The sequence below is a fragment of the Anser cygnoides genome, chromosome 2, assembly GCF_040182565.1.
Source record: "Anser cygnoides isolate HZ-2024a breed goose chromosome 2, Taihu_goose_T2T_genome, whole genome shotgun sequence".
Taxonomy (NCBI): Eukaryota; Metazoa; Chordata; class Aves; order Anseriformes; family Anatidae; genus Anser; species Anser cygnoides.
The window spans coordinates 42,494,809-42,515,120 of NC_089874.1; the positions used below are offsets into that span (position 1 = coordinate 42,494,809).

A 20,312-nucleotide genomic window follows, 5' to 3' on the forward strand; every position below is an offset into this window, starting at 1 on the left:
TGATGTGTTGGGGCACTCCGGTGAGTTTTAGAATGCTGAATAGTTTGAAAGGGTTCTTTAGTTGAAAATCCGGAATAACATCAGCAATCATTTTGTGACTGTAACCAAAAGGCTTTCAGTCTCTATTCGTGTCAGAACACCTCATGCTCTGCAACTTCTGAAATAGTGAATAATCACTGTTGTGTTTTGATCTGTCTTGTTAGTTTTTAAGGATTTCATTCATTTTATACATGCTGATAGCTCATTAAATCCATAGGTGTAGAAATCAAAGATGAGTAAGACGGGCATTGTTTTGTCTTCTCTCTTGATCCTCACTTCCATTAAAGAAACATCCAGAAGAATGATATTTGGTCCTGTTATTAAAAAAGCCTTGTTCTTAATTTGTTCTTGGTGTTCATTCCCTGAAATGAAAGACGTGAACTGCATCTGAAGATGCAGAAGCCCCAGAGAAGCTGTTCAACTGTGTCTTGAAAAAAAGTGGTTGAAGAACTAAATATTCACTTCCTTAAGGAGTTTAGGCAGATTTTTTCTATAAAAAACTATTTTTAATTTTCAGAATTGCATGAAATCAAAGAGGAGCCACTAACACTAATTAGTGGCTATTGAGCATAGTGGGAATAGTGTGATTAGCATCTCTACTATTAATGACGGGGGTGTTTCACTGGTTGGTAGATTTTCCCGCATATCTCCGTCATCCAAGTGCAGGTTACTTTGTTCTTCGTTACCGATTTCTTTTTTGTTGTTGTGAATGATTGTGACGTTCTTGAGGTTGCTGCTTAACTCATGTGGTCTGTTTACTTCATTTTATGTTCTTCAGATAATTTGTGATTTTTGTGGACCTTACTCTATTTCTTTCTTCAGGTGGAAGCAAGCAATAAATTCTTAGACAACATCTACTGTTAGTTAGAAAGGGCATAGGTAGTAGGGATTATACACTCGTGACCACTTTAGACAAAAGGTGCTCAAATGTTTGGGTTTCACTTGAAAGGTGTGGAACCCTGTGTATAGGAATACAGTTGTATCCGAGGTGGTGGTAATTTTTGCTGTCCCAGAAAATACAAAATGTGTGTTTTGTTGCTGAAATATTGCTGTATGGTGTCTTGTTTAAGTGACAAGAAGTTGTGCTCAGAAGGGTGTTACATCAGTTTACGAAGTGAATCATTCAGAAGTTTTACAGTAGTAGAACTAAGGTGCTCTGGGCTGTTTCAATCCTCAGCTGGTCCACAGCCCTAGTTGTCACTCATTTTGTATTTTGTGTAGTTTGCTAGAATGTTCATCTACAGCTGCCAGAAGGGATTTGGGGTGGGGTAGGATGGTTGCTTGTAGGTTGCTCCTACCCTAACCTTTCCTAACTGGCAGGTCTGTCATACCTGTACAACAATTTGGGATAGTGTTAATGAACCAGCACAGTAAATATTAAGCCCTGATCTGTAGTTAATTCTTCTTGTCTTTTAAGTGGCTCTGCTATGTGATCAAGCATGTAAAAAAAACCAAACCTCCCCGTGTCAAACAAACAACTGTACAGGAAACTTCAGGCTTGGTTTTACTTCTTAGTCAGTAGATGTATGAGCATTTGGAAGCCACGTGTAATTAACAAATAAGTGCGGTCAGGTTTGCTTTTCCTTTTCTTTCTAGATATTACAGACTAGCCGTAATATAGCCATTGTTCGTTTTTAGCAAACAGGCTTGTCAGTATTCTTGTAATCCAGTACTGCCATATTGCAAGAACACATGAGCCCCAAAGCAAAATGTAAGATAACAAATTCAGCCAGTGAAAAAGGTGAAAATTGACTTTGAGGTGATGATAGAATAGTGAGAAGTTAAAGCTTTGGATATTTTCCCTGGTGTTGTCATCCCTGTACTCCATCTTAATTTAAAATGATGTGAATATTAGATAAAAAAATCTCAAAATCTGTAACTTTTTAAATACAAAAAAAAATTATCCATATACAGTTGGAAAAAAAAAAAAAGTTTGTAGAGAAACTGCGCTGATCAGCCTCTTCTGTGTCTCAGTCAGGGTTTCAGGATATCACTTATGTTACTTCACTGGGATTATAACACTTCTATCACTGTGTGTTGCCCTTCTATACTCTAAAACCTTAGCAGAAAGCAAAGTACTTCAGACTCTAGTTCCTATGCAAATACCTATGTGCAAATGAAGCTACCAAGCTCAGTGACGTTTCACATATGCATAAAGATATTCAGTCCTGGTCCATCGTGTCTTGGTTTGCTCTGGATGTTTTTGACTGATAAAATTCATTGCTTTTAGCAGGATCCTGAATGTTTTTGTGGGACCAAAGTTAACAAAGGAGTATGCTGAAACTATTTGTCACTTTGGCCCCGTGAGCTTCCTGGCAGTAAGGGCACAGGAGACGGCCCATGGCTATAGGATTGGGTACTTAAAGTATTAATTTCATCTTCAGCAAGTATTTAGATACATATTTAAAAAAACAACAACAACAACAACAAAAACTACACTTGGAGGAAGAAATCATAGATTTTTAGAAATATCTATTTTTTTCTGCCCATGACTTTAATAGGTCTGTCTCTAAATTTGCTTGCTGCAACGATGTGTGACTGTGCTTCAGAGCAGAGTTTTCAAGTAGTTGATAATATATTCAATGATACAGACTTTTTTGATAGCTATTTTTATGATGCACATATACACAGATGAATTAGCATGAATTAATGTAAGATCTGTGGCTGTTACTTGATACAAAGTGGCTAAGCTAGGCAAGATAAAGGAGATGAAAATTTTGAATGCATCCTTTTCCTGGAGGAGTAGTAAGGTATAATTATCTTTGCCCATTCAAAACACAACTGTTACAAGTGCACTAAAATAAATCTGAAATGGGTTTTGGAAAGATTGAACCTCTGGAGTCTATAGAGCCAGTAGTCTGATGAAAGGAATGTATGCCTCTAAGCATACAATTAATGCTGCACTGCTACTTCCTTTATTAATAAAAGTATACTTTCCCAAGCCATTTTATAGTTAGCTCATAGGAAGGGTTTTAGGACAAAATATTGAGCGCTGTATTTACAGCACAAATAATTTTTGTTGAGTGATAGAAAAATGGCTAAATTCCCAAATTTAATGCACTTCAGTATCTTAGCTATAAACTTGTTATTCATTGTCTAGCCCATCGTATAAACTGTGTTTCTTACTGAAACCTCTAAAATATTCAAAGTATTTATTGTAGATACATTTTTTAAAAGTGTGCATAGATGATCTGAACCAAGGAGAACCAAATTACAAGCTGTGTAACTAAATGCTTTTAAAAACTCTTAGTGGAGTCGCTTAACTGACTTCCTCTTGGTTGCTAAAGGTGTAAGGCTTCTTCAGATATCTGGACAAGTTCTCAACTTTTTCTCAGTTTTTCTGAGTAATCTGTGTCCCTGCCACATGAGGCCATATGAGAAATGGAAGCAGAGCTGTGAACTCCCAGCAGGCGCAGTGACAAAGGGGTGAGCAGGGTCAGTCTAGCAATGTTGAGTGAGGGAGGGAGGGGAGATGATAAAACTTTTCGTGGGACACTATTCAGTGAAAGCTTTCTTCTTTGTGCCCCCTTTTTCTAATAGTCTTCTATAGGGCAAGCTGCTACAGTTCCTTTTATTTTTAGTAAAGCAGCTTTGTGTTTCAACCTCCTCTTGTCCTCTTTACAGGCTTGCTGTCTTCTGCACAGGACTACAGCGTTGTCCTCTTTTCCTCAAGGCCTTCCTGGGACCTGCAGCTAGAGACTAGAAAGCAGTGAGAGTGTTGCAGTCATCTTCTGTTTTCCCAGGTTCCCACAGAAGGAACTGGATGTGTATTCTCTGCTGTTCTAGTGGTTGTGATGCTCTGGTTCCTACTGATGCATGTATTTCCAGATTTCTTTTTTTCCCATTTTTACAAAAATATTGAAAATTGTTGAACCAGATGGCTGTGGTCCTTGACCTTCCATGGCAATAAATAGTTTTAGCACCTAAGAGTTTTAATCAACCACAGAAAACTACTGCAGTTGCGTTCTTGTGCCCTAGATACTTATTGTATGCAACCAGAGAGCTATGTCAGGCATTGAGATTAGCTAAAACCCACAGATTTTATTTGTGTGAAAAGAAGAAGAAAAAGGAAAAAAATTTAAAATGTGTTCTTAATGTTTTGCTGCATATGGATATCTTCCAGTTTTGTAATCCCTCTTACCTACCTTTTAATCCTTTACACCATACTGAGATGGTATGGAGAATGATTTTTCTTTCAGAGGGATGCTCACTTTTCTGTAGTTTCTACCCTTCTGTCTTTATTTTGGCAGCTGCAAGCGTAAACTCTTTACCTGTTCTTTATCTTCTCTTCTATTCTTTGTCCCCATGAGAAGCGGCAGCGTTTTGGAGTGTGCTGATGTCTTCCTGCCTTCAGGACATTCAGTAGTTTTACCACACCAATTCCTTAGCTGTAGCCTCACCCTCATTTTCAAGCCCGGTGGCTTAGATGCGTTAACACCTGCAAGCCTGCGTTTGGTTTCGATTCTGGCTTAACTTCCATGTATATTTGTACGTTTGTACAAAATGCCTGTTTTTATTGTCAATCATAGCCCGATTTTTGTAACCTTGACTCAGCTTATGTTCATCCATATTTCCTGTGTAACTTTTGATGGTACGAGTGAATTTCAACAGAATGTAAGAGAAAGGTAGAATCTTAAACGATGAAGTTGCTCTAACGAGCATGCCCAAGTTTTGGGTGGCTGGGGTGGGGTGGGAAGGAGGTGAGGAAAAGCAGCTGCTAACATCTCTTTGGCCTGCTGGCAGCTGAGAGGTAGCGTGTTCTTGTCTCACTTTGCTCAAGATGATCCTAGTTTGGCTGCAGCCTTCACGGGAGACCAGGTGAAGTGCATGGAGGTTGCAGATGGGAACCAAGGGTATCGACTTTGAAATGAGAAGGGCAGACTAGGAAAACATATTTCTTGCTTGTCTGGGAGTAATTTTATTGGTATTTTGAACAGAAAATAAAGCAGTAGGTAAAAAAACATAGTAGGTGTGTTGTAATGCAGATTCTGTTGGGACTTGTCTGTAGCAAATCTGGTATTACAATAAGAAATATCTTTGCGCAGAATAGTGAACTATCAAAAGAAGTACTTATTATTCTAGAAATAGTAATATAGTTGAAAAAAAGCAAAAGGAATTGATGGTTTCACATCATGGTTGTCTCATGTTTTTTGATGAAGTCTTGCTTCTCAGGTGTTGTTTCTTTTAAAGTTCTTGCCATATAATGTTACTGCAGAGCTGATTTGGTTAGAGTGATGATGATTTCTTTGCAAGTGCTTATACGTTGCTATCAGAAATGCGGTTATTCCACGTGTAAACATATTTTTCTAGCTGGTAGCTGGTATTGTTAATATTTGTACCCTATTTTTCTTTAACATTTTGTATAAATGCTAGGGATGCCAACTTCAATTGTTTTAAGATCCTTCAATGAAAATCACTGTGCGTAATACAACGGATAGCTTAGAATCAAGGAAGAATATTAAAATGCTTTAGATATCACAGTTGAAATGCATGACTAGATACAGTAGTGCCCAAGCTGAACGTCTGCATTAGACCTATTTGGTGATACAGTTGTACTCAGGTCCATGAAGCTACCACCTAGACCTTATGAGATGACTTGAATTGCTCATACTTCTCATGGTTTAAAAACTGATCCTTGCCAACAAACTTCCTTTAAAAAAATAATAAATGAGATCATAAGTGGTCTTTATTCTTGTTTCCTTTATAATGTTCTATAATTACCTTTGAACCACTGTTGTGGCGGTCTTCTGGTTCTTACTGGACACTGCCCTGTGTCCTGATGTGCCCTCTCCGTCCTGCCTTTTCAGCCCCTCCAGGTTTGACAACGTGGGACTAAAAAGCAGGAGTTTGCGTGGAGTGCAGCAGTGTCATGGTTCTGGTTGAGCTGGTGTTAACACCAGTGAAGCTACTGACATCATGATGTCTTACATCCCTTTCCTTTTGAATAATCAAACAGAAAATTGGGTACTTCAGCTAAAACCCAGAAATCCCCTTTGACTCTCTGAGGCTGACAAGAGGCCCTCTCCCTGTCTGGAGGCTGCCCTTGTCCGGTTTCTTTTTTGGCCCTGAACTGTGTTCTGTTTTGCTCCCCTCTGTCGGCGGTGGGTGGCTGATCCTTGCTCTGGAGCCCTGTGCTGCCTCGGCTGCTGTCGGAGCTGTCGCTGCTGCTGCTGACCTCTGCCAGGCGAGGAAACCCAGGCGCCCTTTTCAGGCCCTGGCTGCTTCTCCGTGATCTGCTGCGTTTCCGTATGTGCTGGGGTGGATACTGATGGATAAAAGTTACATGAAGTAATGGTAGAACGCTGATAATTGGATCTAGTCACTCCAAAGTGTAAATCAGCTGGGAAATGCTTTGTTGCTTGTATTTGAGGAGTTAGTTTTCCGTGCTGAACTGGCTGCTTGCTTACTGTGTGGTTACGTGTGTGCTGGTGCTGATGTGATGGGGTTGGGTGAGGGCAGTTGGGGACTGTCAAATGCCGTTTTAGAGGCAGCTGGCATCCCACTTGCTTTGAAAAAGCAGAAATGCGTAGGCTATAATTTGAGCCAGGGATGCTCATGACAGCTGCAGCGTTCCCTCTGCTTGTTCCTGCTCTCACACAGTTCTCTTTAATGGACCGTTTATGAATTTATATAGTGAACTGGACTGGAGAATTTATCTAGCCGAGAAGTTGCCTGACAACTGACAAATTTACTTACCTTCAAACCAAATTTCAGTCCCCTTTCAGTCCACAGGGCTGCAAAAGACATCTCTGGCAAAGGGAAAAGCATTGCAGGCATTGGGAGAGGGCAGTAGTGCCAGCTTGCTTTGACTGAAGTTCAAAGTAGAGCTGAGGCAGGTAGGTTGGTGATGCTGTTTCCTGCCACGTCATTTGGCTCAGGTGACCTGTCCTGCTTTATAAGAAATGTGCTTTAAAGTTTTAAGACAGCTTTGTGCTGTCTAGAACCTAGCAAGTGCTCTGTGCAGTAGTTGTACTGATATTCTGAAGAATGTTCAAATGAAGGGTATTTAATTGCAATTTTATTCTCAGACATTGAAATTATCATAAAAGCAAATCAATTTGCTGTGTAAAACATCTTGCTTTCATTCTTTTCATAGAATCATGGAATGGTTTGGGTTGGAAGGGACCTTAAAGACGACCTCGTTCTAACTGGGCAGGGACACTTCCCACCAGACCAGGTTGCCCAAAGCCCCATCCAGCCTGGCCTTGAACACCTCCAGGGGTGGGGCATCCACAGCTTCTCTGGGCAGCCTGTGCTAATGCCTCACCACCCTCTAAGTGAAGAATTTCTTTATTATCTTATCTAAACCTACCCTCTGTTAGTGTAAAGCCATGACCCCTTGTCCCATCACTACACCCCCTGACAAAGAGCCCCTCCCCAGCTTTCCCATAGGCCCCTTTTAGGTACTGGAAGGCCGCTATAAAGTCTCCCCGGAGCCTTCTCTTCTCCAGGCTGAACAACCCCAACTCCCTCAGCCTGTCTTCATAGGAGGGATGCTCCAGCCCTTTGAACATCCTTGTGGCCTCCTTTGGGCTCATTCTAATACTTCCATGTCCTTCTTGTGCTGGAGACCTCAGAGCTGAACGCAGTGCTCCAGGTGGGGTCTCAGGAGAGCAGAGCAGAGGGGAGAATCACCTCCCTCGCCCTGCTGGCCATGCTTCTTTTGATGCAGCCCGGGATGCAGTTGGCTTTCTGGGCTGCAGGCATGTGTTGCCAGCTCATGTTGAGCTTCTTATCCACCAACACCCTCAGGTCCTTCTCCTCAGGGCTGCTCTCAATCCATTCTCTGCCCAGCCTGTATTTGTGCTTTTGCTGTAGAAATTCCAAGTAATAAATTTTTGAGAATATAAGTCTTTAGTTCTGATTCTGTGTATTGGCCATCATAATGCTTTGTTTTGTTACCAGATTCCCCTGTTAATACTGCAGATTCAATAATGTGTAGCCGTATAGCATTACTAAACTTTAAAAGATTGTGAGTTAAAAATGACCGGAGAAATGTAAATCTCTGTTGCCTTTTGATCTAGAAGTAACTGCATGTACTCTGAAAAATAGTGCTTGAAAAGGGGTAGGTAAGTTAAATTCTGCATGTTTCCTGAATTCAGTATATCATGCTTTTTCTTTCGTTTAATCTAAGTTTTAAATAAGCTATTTAAAAATGAAATGAACTTCAGTCAAAATAACAGCATATTTAACAGTTTTTTTAATGTGAGCATCACAGCTGGTTCTGTGTTGAAGAGTAATACCAACATCAAAGGGTAAATAAATAGTGTGTTTGGGGAGGAAATTGAGGTATTTGGTATAATGATGTTGGACTACACCATTTTCCATACAAATATCCTTTAAAGGGCTTTTAAATCAGAACCTAAGAAGTAAAAAGCTGTGCTTGATAAATTCTCACCCCTTTGCTTTGAAGAGAGTGGATTTGGGGGGGGGGCGGGGGGGGGGGGGGGGAAGCACTGCATTTCCATACAGTCTGTGTTATTTAAGTATATCCAAAATCACTAGTTGTACTCACAGTACAGAATTCTGTTTTGAGGCAGCTGAATGCAGACTGCAACAAACTGCAACTCTCCTTTTAAATGTAGAATTCGGGCTTCAGTGTTTGCTCTTGTTAAGTTGGTTTTCTCAGTGAAAAAACTTGCAGACCCTGCACGTAAGCAAATGGTTAGTTTTTTTCAAAGAACCTAGGTCTTTAATCTACTACATCACTAATGTAGTAATAAAACTTCCATGCACTGCTCTAATATGGGCTATACTTCTCTGCTTTATTATGGGAGTAAAAAAGCTGTAGTTTGTAAAGATAATGCAGATAGAAAAATATTAGTGTCCCAAATTAAACATAATTCTCAATCTTTGTACAGTCTGTATGCCAATCTTTTAATTAGTAAGATAGAAAGTTGAATGTGCTGCCAGAATTTTTTCTATTATTTTTAGTTCATTTGGCATATTAAACAGAACAGAAACTTACAGGATAATGCTCATACCTGTATCTAAGCAATTTTTAATCTTGGGACTTTCTTGCTTTTCAGTATGTGCTCCTTCTGCAGCATTTTCTGGTGCTAGTTAGTTACAGGTGGAGTATGCTGGTATCTGTTCTATAAGCATATCTATCTATATCTGTTCTATGTTATTTCTGTGGATTTGCTTTATTTTGTATAGAAAAATAATTTTTTTCCTCTTTTTTTGTTTCTGGCTCTCTTGCAGAGAATTCTAAGCTAAGACATGTAGAAAAAGATGTCTTGATTCCAGTAATAATGAGAGACCGAGCCAAGGAGCTTTGTTCAGATAAAGTGCAAGGTAAGAGTCAAATATTCATTGGGAGATCAGATGTACTCACTTTTGTGCCCTGAATATGATCCTTATTCTTGACAAGTAGTCAGAGAATTAATACGTATGATCTGCATCATATCTGTTTGCTGCAAAACCACTAAGACAGTGTATGAGTCTGCCAGGTTGGCTTGCACTGCTTGGTTATGGGGACTGCTTTCCAAAATGACTTGGTTTTGATTGTTATCTGATTGATAGAAAACTTTCCACATCTCGATCTAGACTAGGTGGTGACAGAGCAACACAGGAGTTGCTTGTACTGTTTATAATACCTATATAAATGGCGTTGTTTCACGTGAGCCTTCACGTAGGGTCTCCTTGATTATAACAGATTTATTTACTATAATGCAGCCTTTCCCCACTCCAGTGCTTTGATGGTACTTGCACATGGAGACGTGTTATTAGACAGACATTGAAACAGGCTGATGCAGTCTGCTTTTGCATGTTTTCATTTTCTTTTTGAAGAGTACTGGGCAATAACTCTGTAAAGTTGGATTTCAACACTCAACTATTCACATATTCATGGAAGAAATTTACAACTTTCTGGAGTTAGAGCTACTCACACACATGGACTAGCTGAGAGTGTTGATGTAAGATTGGGAAAAAAATGTAAAGCACAGGATTACTCTATACAAGTGGCATGCTTTCAGTGGGACGCTTGCCTCTTGTCATCTAAATTCTAAAGCTGAAAGGGCCATTGGAGAGAGATTCAAAGAACGTCTACTGCAGGAGGAGCCCTAGGAAGTTAGGGAAATGTCCCTGAGCTCTTGTGAACAAGTTACAGGGAACTGAATCTGACAGAGAGGTGTTACCTAGGTTATAAAACAAAATCTTAGAAAGGTAATAGCTTCAGAAAACAAGCATATAAGGCATCCACAGCCATAGCACACAAAAGGGAGAAAGAAAACTGAGTTACTAGAGAACCATTCCTGCAGAAGAACAGTTGTGATGAGAATTGGTGTTTCAAGCTATCTGGAATCACAGAAGAAACTGTGAGGCTGTTCCTTGAGTAACAGATATTTCAGAGATGGGTACGGTTAAAATGGACCAGCATTTTTTTAAGCAGATTATTTTAGGGGGTATACAAAAGACGTGATGGAGTAGTGTCATAATGATATTCAGCTAGGTAGGAAAAGAGTTGGGAATATCTGCCAGAAGGAGGTGGGATCAGATGACATGTACCTTCCAATGCTGCCAGAAGGCCTTCATACACTTTCTCATTTTGTTGTTGAAAATTTTTTACTTTGAATGCTGTTCTTGTTGGGAGGAAAAATGAAGAAAGGCAATTAGAGGAATGTGGATCTTTGAAAGAGGATTTCCGTTAAAAATAATTTGTGTACTATTTGTATTTTCTTTTGGGATAGACCACAGCAGTGTCTGTATGGTGCTGTGGATTTTTTTGGAGTGGGGTGGGGAACAGGCTTTTTTTTTTTTTTTCCCCATATATTTTCTTTGTGTAAAATTAGGATGTTGGTTTCAGCTTCTAAGTTTTGTGACAGCCACCCATATTGGAGATCCTTGAGTTGAGGGCTGTGGACTATTACCTTTGCTGCTTCTCCATGTTTTTGCCTCCATAAATTTTAAAGCAAATTCCTGTCATAATTATCTTCTTTGTGATGTTAGCCAAAACTATAGATACATTTTCATCTGGATAGAGTTCAGTTATGTATCTTCTGAAAAATGAGGTTTGTGGATGCATCAGTCTTCCTTTCTTCTGTTAGCTGGAAGCCAGTTTTGATCAAATCGTGTGAAAGAGGTGGAAACTGAATATTTCCTATGCAATTTTTGTGATCAAATAGATGAACAAAATCTACATTTATATCCATACTACGAAAAAGGTGGTTCAGGCATCTTTTTGTCTACCTTTTAATAGCAGGGTAGAGAGCAGGCCATGGGAAGTGAAAGGTTAAACGGTTTTGTGAAGAGGGGAATTTATCATCTCTCATATCCATTGTGAAATTATTCCTGGAATAAATTTGTCTTGTTAGTACACAGGGATAGGTGTTAATCAGAGTAAATAGGCTATGGTTTTTATGCTGTAAACAATTACAAGCTATGAACATAAGCTGTGTAATTAAGTAATCAAAACTCCTGAAATCCAGTTGGTGTGCTACAGAGTGCTTCTGTATGAAATTGCTGTTTACACTAAGTTGTAGGTGCTCATTTAACTCGTTCTTGGTTTGTTTTTTTTTCTGCTGTATGTTAATTTTGTTTGACCAACTCCTACTGGTATACCTTTGTTTCATTTTTGTCTCTAGGAAATTGTGGTAAATGCATTGGAAGTGTAGGAAACAAAGCTATTCTACAAGTATGGGCCTTTACAATTGACTTGATCATGCTAGGTTCCTGTCTAGCCCTATGGGGAGCCCCTATACATTCAGTAGTTCTCTGCATGAGCATGGGGTCCATCTGTATACAGGCCGTTACCTTAGCCTGCAGCTATACCACCTAGAGCTGCGTGCTTATCAGAGCTAATAAAGCAAGCAGTGACAGCCTGTCCAGCACGTGTTCGAGAGGCATCCAGGGAGAAGAAACCCCAAGGGTTAAAAAATAAAAAGAATAAATAAAAAAAAAAAAAGGTTTTGTTAACTCAAGAGGTGATACTGCTACCCTGGCGTGGTTAAATGGGTGACCCGGTGCTGTGCTTGGGTGTTAGTTTAACAGAGGAGCTTTGGGATGAAATAACCATGCAAGTGTGTCCATTTTAAAGATAACTTGTAAGAACAATGTAGAATTGAGGCTGGTTATGTTTCATTTTAGTTATTTAAATTTATTTTGAACTTTTTTCAGATTGTCATAGTATAGTTCTTGTGAGTGCTGCATATTTCTCAAGAATTTAGTACATCTTAGTTGCAGCATGATTTCTATATTTAAGGTTTTCAAGCACCTTTCCAGTGAAAATTACTATATTAGTACTTTTGTTAAGAGGGTGAAGATGCTTTCTGAAGAACACAAATCAATTTTCCATGACCATTACATAAATATGCTAATATCCCTGAGATGTATGTATGTGAAATTGTGGGCTCTTGTTGGAGTATCATAAAAAGAAAGCTATTTTCCTGACGTGAAACAGGACAACAACAACAAAAGAAACCAAAAAACCCAATCCCAAAACGTAACATATTCAGTGTACTTATATAGACAGTATCAAGAGCCATATTAAATACATGCTTTCCTGTATTAGTGTATACTTGGTTTATAAAATACATGCTTACAAACTGAAGTAGATAAAAGGAGTGTTTTATCTGCTGTCATCTTCCATTGCTTTTATAAAATCATTTCTTAATTAAGACAACATTTAGATTGCAAAAAGAAAGTATTCAGATCATTGAATCAGTCACGAGACCTTGATATCAGTCACAAAACCTTAATTTTGTATTATATTTTCTGTAAATGTTTTGTGTATTTGTTGTGTTAGAAGGCAATTCTCTCCCACCTCCCCAAACCCTACAATCTCTTTTTTTTTCCTTTCTGTTTGGACAAAAAACAATCTTGCTCTAGTGACAAGGGGCTTTAGTCCTAAACTTTTTTCCTCTAAGTTTTCTTGTCTGCTATTGTTTGATGGCCCGTGTTTGGGAATTCAAAGGTCAGCGAGAGTGACTTGCAGTTCTCTTACATAATTGTGACTCTACATGTCAAGTTCCCAGGGTTCGTGTAGGCAAATGACCTCTATGCTTTTCAGGATGAATACAGGAAAAGCTAGTTCAGATCAGCCTGGTTCTGCCATTATGAAGCAATGAAGTAAAGAAAACAGTTTGTGTGATTGAAGACCTGATCCCGCATACAACTCTGCAAATAAAATAAGAATGAGGCCATTTCTCATTTGAAGTTTGTCATGGAAGGAACAAATTTGGTCAAGAAGACAAGTGTTTGTGTTTTTTTTTTTTTTTTAAATATATGGGAAAGAGACAAAAGGGAGATGATTCTCTGCTGAGTTGGGGGACCTTCCCTGGAGCAAGCTGTTAGGTTGTTTCTGGTGTCTGTAGGAAGCATGTAATTGGGGCAACTGGATTTACATTGCCGAAAATACTCTTTAAGATACTTGGCAATGCTTTAAAAAAGGGTTTGGAAACCGTGGCTGGAAAAGGACATTTCCAAGCAGCCACCCTCCTCCCATTCTCCATGTTTGCCATTAGCCTTCTCTTCCTCAGGGCTCATGTTGATACTTAGTGAAAATGATGGGATGCAACACCACTGCAGGCTTCTCTACAGTAGAGCATGACCAGTGTCAACCAGAGTTTTGATAACGTGCAGTTACTCAACAGTCCTGTCACTGACATTATCTCTGTCCCCGTAGGGGCCACCTGCTCTGGACCGTGACCCTTACACCTGACACATCAAGGCCCATAAAAAGAAAGAAATTTCTGATTGAAGTACATTTGATGCTGCACGTTTAAATGTCCAAGCACACCTTCAGATATGTTTCTCCAAAAAAGTCTTGTTACATATATATGTATTCCTATATAAGAAATGCAGATAATGAAGTGTGTGAACTAGCAAATTTCAGCTTGATGTTACTCAGTGGCATTGCTCACTTTCCTTTGTAATACAGGCCAAGATCTATTAATTGATGCAGACCGTTGCTAATGCTGGGAGAGGATTAACCTGTTGGTACCTGCAGTCATGGTTCTGAAGTTATTAACACTGGCAGATGCTAAGACCGATAGTATTGGGAAATTAAATAACAGCTCACTTTTAAAAATGTTGAACAGTCTTATTTTCGTGAAGCAAATTGAAACTAAAAACACCATTCATAACTGAATTCTGCTCACCTGCTTTGCCTCATTGTGAAAATATGGTCCTTAGAATCTTTTTAAAATTCACATATTTTAGAAGTATATGGGGATATTTAGAATATATAGTATATGGGTATAGTACATGTTATATAGTATATGGGTACATATTAGAAGTGTATCTTCTAATTGACTGAATCAAAAAGATCAACTAACTGATAAAAGTCAGTGACTTAACTTGACAAATCCGGGCAACTTTTTTTTATTGAGTCGCTGTCACCAGAGCTTTCTTACACATGCTTCTGTACACATTGATCAGAGTTTGGAAATCCTGAGAGGCTGCATGGGAGGAATCATAAACTTTATGACTGGAAGAGACATCTAGGAGAGTGAAAAAAGAATGCTACCTTACTACCTGCAACTTCATTTTTCTGAGAGAAAGGTTAGACCAATTTGAGAACATCATTTCAACTGAGGCATAAAACTGCAGGTAGAGAAGGGGAGAAAAATGTTATCCTCTATTTCAATATTATCTGCAATTATTAATTAAAGTACATTAATTTTTAAAGTACATTACAGTCATATTGTGTGTGACCCCATGAATGACTGCATGAAGTCATTGAGATTACTGTTGTACATGCTGTGCAGTTGTCAGTTATTTAAATGTTGTGTTTTGATGGTGTACAGCTATATTTAGTAGTGGTAATAAATTACTAGGTGTTTTTCCCTTGTTAGTGTTCCTGAGAGTAAGATGCTGATTTTTTATGATGTTTGTGTCTGTGCCCAATAGTTTTTATCTTGGGGAAAAGATTCAGGTCTATGTATTTCCAGCGAACATTTACTCTCATCACATTTAACCATGTGAATTAATACAATCTCTAGAGGGATTACGGTATATTGAGCTTTGCTCCAACAAACCGAGCAGAGGGAACAGCTATATGTAAATTACAATTCTAGATCTCGTGGTCTTTTATGAATGATACTTACAGCATTAGTTAGCCAAAGCTAATTTAGGGGATTTCATAGAAAAGAAATATGAGAGCATATTGTGTGGCTTGGTGATGGAAATGTAAGTATTCTAACTACTGTTAGGACTTCCAAGAAAATGTCTGGGGAGGGAACTTACCCTATTTGATTTTTTTCCTTCCCCCCCGCCCCCCCATGTCATTTCAACCCAGCTGATCACAAGAAATGGGTCAGACTGCTAGCTTTACCACTGCAACTTAGTTGTGTAGGGTTTTTTATTTTTTTATTAGGGAATGGAACAGCTTTTACAGGGACAAAGAGAAATGAAATCACTTTCAATGAAAGAAAGAGGCCTCATTATAGCCACCAACAGCAGTTATTGACAGCTACACTTCCTATTAACAAGGAGCATTTAAGAGTTTGGCTGTTGGATCTTTGGACTTGATCTAATTTGCTAGCATTAATTAGTTTCTTTTGAGCACAGACACTTGGTGCTCACAGCTATAGATTTGGAGGACTAATTAGGACAGAAAATTGAACAGAATGGGGTAAGGCATTAACCTTCAACCATTACCAGCTGGGGCTCTGATAAAGACCACAGAGTCCAAATGCTCCTATTCATGCAAAGAGTACTCTAATGAATATCAATTTCAGCCAGGTTGCCACATCCTACAAGCACTGTCTTAATTTTGATTAGCTTACCTGTTATAGATTTTTAGGTATAGATATTGAAGTGATGTTCGTAGTTCAGAGCTCATACCTTGATACGTTATCTGTGATCTGTCTACTCTTTGGGTTTTCTCAAGTTAGAGATTTTATTGGTTTCTTAATTTCTGATTGTTTTCCCCTTCTGGCATAAATATATAAACATGGCATAGATTAATTACAGAATATTAACAAATGCTGGTTTAAATAGAGGATGCCTCCATGGATGTTGATTACTGTAGTACATGGGCAGTAATACCTGTGAGGAGGACTGACCAAGCGAACTGCTGGAGTTTGAACAATAGGATAGCTTCTTCGCAGCTCTTCTGAGGAGATGAAGGCATTCTGTTGTGGCGTGAAGTTGGGGATACGGTTGCAGGAGGAAAACTGTTCTTTCAGACCTTGAGTTGATAGTTTTAACATGTGCAGAATGGAAGTACTTCACCTGTATATGCAGAAATGAGACAAACAATTCTTTGTTCTTTTGTGCCTTTCTTGGATGGTTGGAAGTGTTCGAGTTGGAACTAAGGCCCAAATCCTCTTCTTCAGCTGTTTCCACTCTTTAGTCATATCAGACCCCCTGACAAACTGCCCGTCCCATCTGGATCATTGCTTCTCTCTTCATTGCTGCTGCTTTTACACCTGGGAATTCCTTGTCCGGCCATGAGAAGTGTCAGTCTCTTCTTTGAGATCCCTTCTTCAAACTCTTCTTTCACGAAGCACACTAGAATTAATGTGCGCCTTCTGACTTTTTGAAGAATTAGATCTCGTTGGGTTATGTCTGGTGTTCAGCTATTTGAGTCTAAGATGGCCTTTTGTGTGCTTTGATTCCCAGTTCTCCTATGGGCTGACTCTGTACTGTTAGCTTGAATAGCTGGTTCTGTGTCAGAGGTTCCTTTGGTGCAAGCTGTGAAGACACAGAAATGCAAACTTCCCCTAGCTGCTGATCATACGCTAGTTGGTGGTATTTAGATCCACCTTAGAACCACGTTTGCTGCCTGGCTGAGTTGGGTGTTCGTAGGGCAGAGGTCAGTGGTTAGGAAAGACGTGGTCCAGTTCTTTAATTTCTGAGTCCTCCCAACAGAAGAGGGAGGCCAGTGTGGTTATGGGTGCTGCCTCTTATTAAGACCATGTTTGAATCCTAGGTGTGGTATACACTGTTTGCTGATTCTTAGTTTTCTTTCCCAGTTGGCACTTGATTCTTCCATGTCAGTCATTATCACTGCCAGCAAGTGAGAACATAGTTGGAATTCTGTAGGTTTTTATTTTTTATTTTAGTTTTACTATTTATCAGTGGTGGTGATAGCCTGCAGATACCATAGCTCAGGCATTAGCATTCCAGTATTATATTACTGTGGCGTAGTTGCACATCACAACCCATTGTTCATGGTAGTACATCTGACTAACTGTTACTTTAACTGCGCGTCCTTAATGATGTATTAAATAGTTGCTTTGCAGTTTTGGAATATAACCCCCTCTTAGAATCTTCATTCAGCAGTAACACAGTTAGCGCTTTGTGTAAATAACTCTAATACTTTAAGAGGTCGTGCTATATTCCTTATGCATGTGTATAAATATTTAAATTGTATATAAATTATGAATATTACCCTGGGGTAACTTTTGCACAGAAAATAGTCAGAATGGGTTGTGTAGATAACATTAGGTTCAGCAGTGGAAAATAGAACTTAGCTTTTGCATCAAAAAGTAGTTGCTGTGCATTTGGAACTACAAACCAATAAATGGTGAGCTTTCAGAGAGCCTACAGGCAGTGTTTTGACCTTATAAAGAGCGTATGGTATTCAGGGCAATGCAATAGGGGGAAGAATTCTGTCCACCATTCTTGTTCATTAGAAAACCCATGAAGTTGGCAAGTGTATTTGCCAAAGAAAATTCCTCATCTGAATCACGAAAAAATGAAAGACTAATTCTAGTTGAGCGAAATGGGAATCAGAATAATAGTTGCAAATGCATCTAATAGACTTTGATTCTTATGAGGCGGTGCCTTGTGAGAATTATAGTTCTGATCTCCATTATTTCCTGTAGGCTGAAGAACTATACCTGTTGTATGTATCGTTGCATGGAATGTTATGAGTCAGCTCAGCCAGCCAAAAAAAAAAAAAAAAAAAGGCACAGCATTGGCCTCATTGGCCTTATCAGGCAATAGGGGAAAAGAGGTTAAAGTTGAAATACAGTTCAACTAGCAAATGTACTCTTAACAAGGTGTGGTGGTCTAAATGTTCTTCATGCTTTTTTGTTGTTGTGGAAACATCACAATGCGGTTAATGAAATCTCTAACTTTCTTCCTGCTTTGGGACAAAAACATTTTAAACTTCTTTTTCAGTGTGGAATGGTAGTTCTAAAGATTGCTCAATTTAAATGAAGTGAGTTGTCAGTCAGGCACTTATTCTTTGATATAGTAGTTAATGGATCCTGTGGTAACATCATTGACAAGGCGTAACTTTAAGTAGAAACCGTGTTGCCTGTTGATGAGTAAAAACGTATTTTTATGTTACTGTTCTAGTCTTTTCAATAATGGCAACAAAAATAATACCCCTCTTTCCTGCTCCCAAATTGAGTTTTGTTGCTGTTGTAATTGTTTTCCAATAATCGTCTTTGTGGTGCTGCATAGAAAAAGAGTAGGGGAAATGTGTGCTGAAGAGTGTTCTATTTACAGGTCTGCTTGAGATAGGAATAAAGGCTACAGTAACAAAGGGTCATGAGACACTTGTGCTCTATTGTAATCTTCTGAATTTTATTTTTAACAGTTTAACGCTCTCAAAAACAAGAAGAAAGGAATCTTGCAGAAAAGAGCGCTTGGAATGTGTGCTGCCTAAGATCAGGATAGATGCCTTTACATGAAATGTAATTGTATGACAGAAGGTGAGAAGTATTTTGCGTGAGGAATCAAGAGCTGCAGAGCTGGTGAGAGAGGATATGAAAGGGGATGGACAAGGAATACTAGAGCTGTACAGAGCGTCAGAGGTGTGGATGAGGCTTTAAATTTCTGATCAGGGAGCAAGAAAAACAATTGAGCTGCTGTGTGCTAGATATATGTGAGTGGGTACTGCAAATGATTTGAAAGGTATCAAGGGATGGAAGGTAATACTTCTTATAGGATAATGAGTAGGACAGGAACTTAAATTAGGAATTTTAGAGATGATAGTGTAGAAGAGCACCCTTGGGGTGGGGTAAACAAGTTCTCTGGATATCCACAGTACCGGGAAGGAATTGAAATAGTAGGCAGTTTTGGAGACTAGTTATGGTATTAAGGGATCTGCCTTCTTACCTTTTTCCTAAAAAGAGTTTACATAAAGGTTTCTTGAAGCCTGAAATGTATTTTTGCAATTCTAATAGCCAAGTTCAGGATTTCCTTGTATGTACGTTGTTATAGATAATGTCTTGCACTTTATAGCCTTCTTTCTTCCTATCTGATCCAGAATTTTGTGGAAGTATTTAGTCATTCTTTTTTTCCCTTCTTTAACATAAACTAAATTAATTTGTAAGCGAGCTGCCCTTGAAGCCTCCAGATCAACGTGTTTTAAGACTATGTGAACAGTCCTTTTCAAAACCCTAAATAACACGGGCTGAATATGTGTATAAGTTCATCATTATACTTCAAAACCAGGTTTGATCCAAGTCTTGCTTTGTTTCTTGGTGACAGAAATATCCTATACATTTTGCTATAATTGGATGCTCATAAAGTTGTTGAAAAAGCAGTGCAGAGGTGTGTTGTAAGATGTACTTCTACCGGTGGCTTGACACTTGGTTTCATATGGACACGTTTATCTCGAGAGAGGAATACCAGGCTGAATTGGACTTTAAGACGCTTTAAGGTGGCCATGTCTAGTATACCTGTATTTGTCCTGTAATCTGATTAATGTTGCAGCTTCCTGATGTACGGGAATTCACAATGCCAGTGTATACCTTGCACTTGAAAGAGCAGGGTTTTTACTTCTCTGATGTGTTTGTGAAAAGAGTTGAAGAATGTTTTTATATGCTGTAAAAATGTACTGTTTCTTAATATATATGTATATATATAAAAACCAAAACAACAGCAAAAAAGCAAAGAAAATAAAACATTCCAAAACAATAAAGAACACAGCCTGCTGTTGAAATGCTGATGTCCTCGTGAAGACCTTCAGACACTGGGCAGATTCCTGGTAGTGGCCTGAATAAAAGCAGCGCTTTGAAAGGAGTAAATAGGGCAATCTGTTTATCCAAAAAAAGGCAAAAAGGGGAAAAGGAAAAAAAAGGGGGCGGAAAGACTTTTTCATTGACCATCCTGGAGAAATATTTCTGTTGCTGACTTCCTGAGATTGCTTAGGGAGGGTGCTGGACCCTGAGGTTCCAGAGTTCTTTTCAGGAGCATAGCAAATTCGGACAAAAAAAAAACAAAAAAATGTTAGTATCACTGGGTTAAAAATGACATTCGCATTTACAGGGAGAACTTTGAGGCTGCAGAAAATGATGCCTACTAAACAAGAGCATGACCACCATTTGCAACTTCAGACACTATATTTTGTTGCCTATTACTTTTTTCTG

The 20,312-nt window shown here is 38.9% G+C and overlaps 1 protein-coding gene across 1 annotated transcript in view; it reads left to right on the plus strand.

The window, feature by feature from the left end:
- The window catches only part of CMC1 (C-X9-C motif containing 1), a 41,290-nt gene that overhangs the window by 2,418 nt on the left and 18,560 nt on the right, over window positions 1-20,312 (plus strand). Inside the window, exon 2 of the mRNA XM_048076073.2 lies at window positions 9,244-9,336. Within this exon, the coding sequence (XP_047932030.1) occupies window positions 9,244-9,336 (93 nt within the window). The remainder of the gene's footprint in view (window positions 1-9,243; window positions 9,337-20,312) is intronic.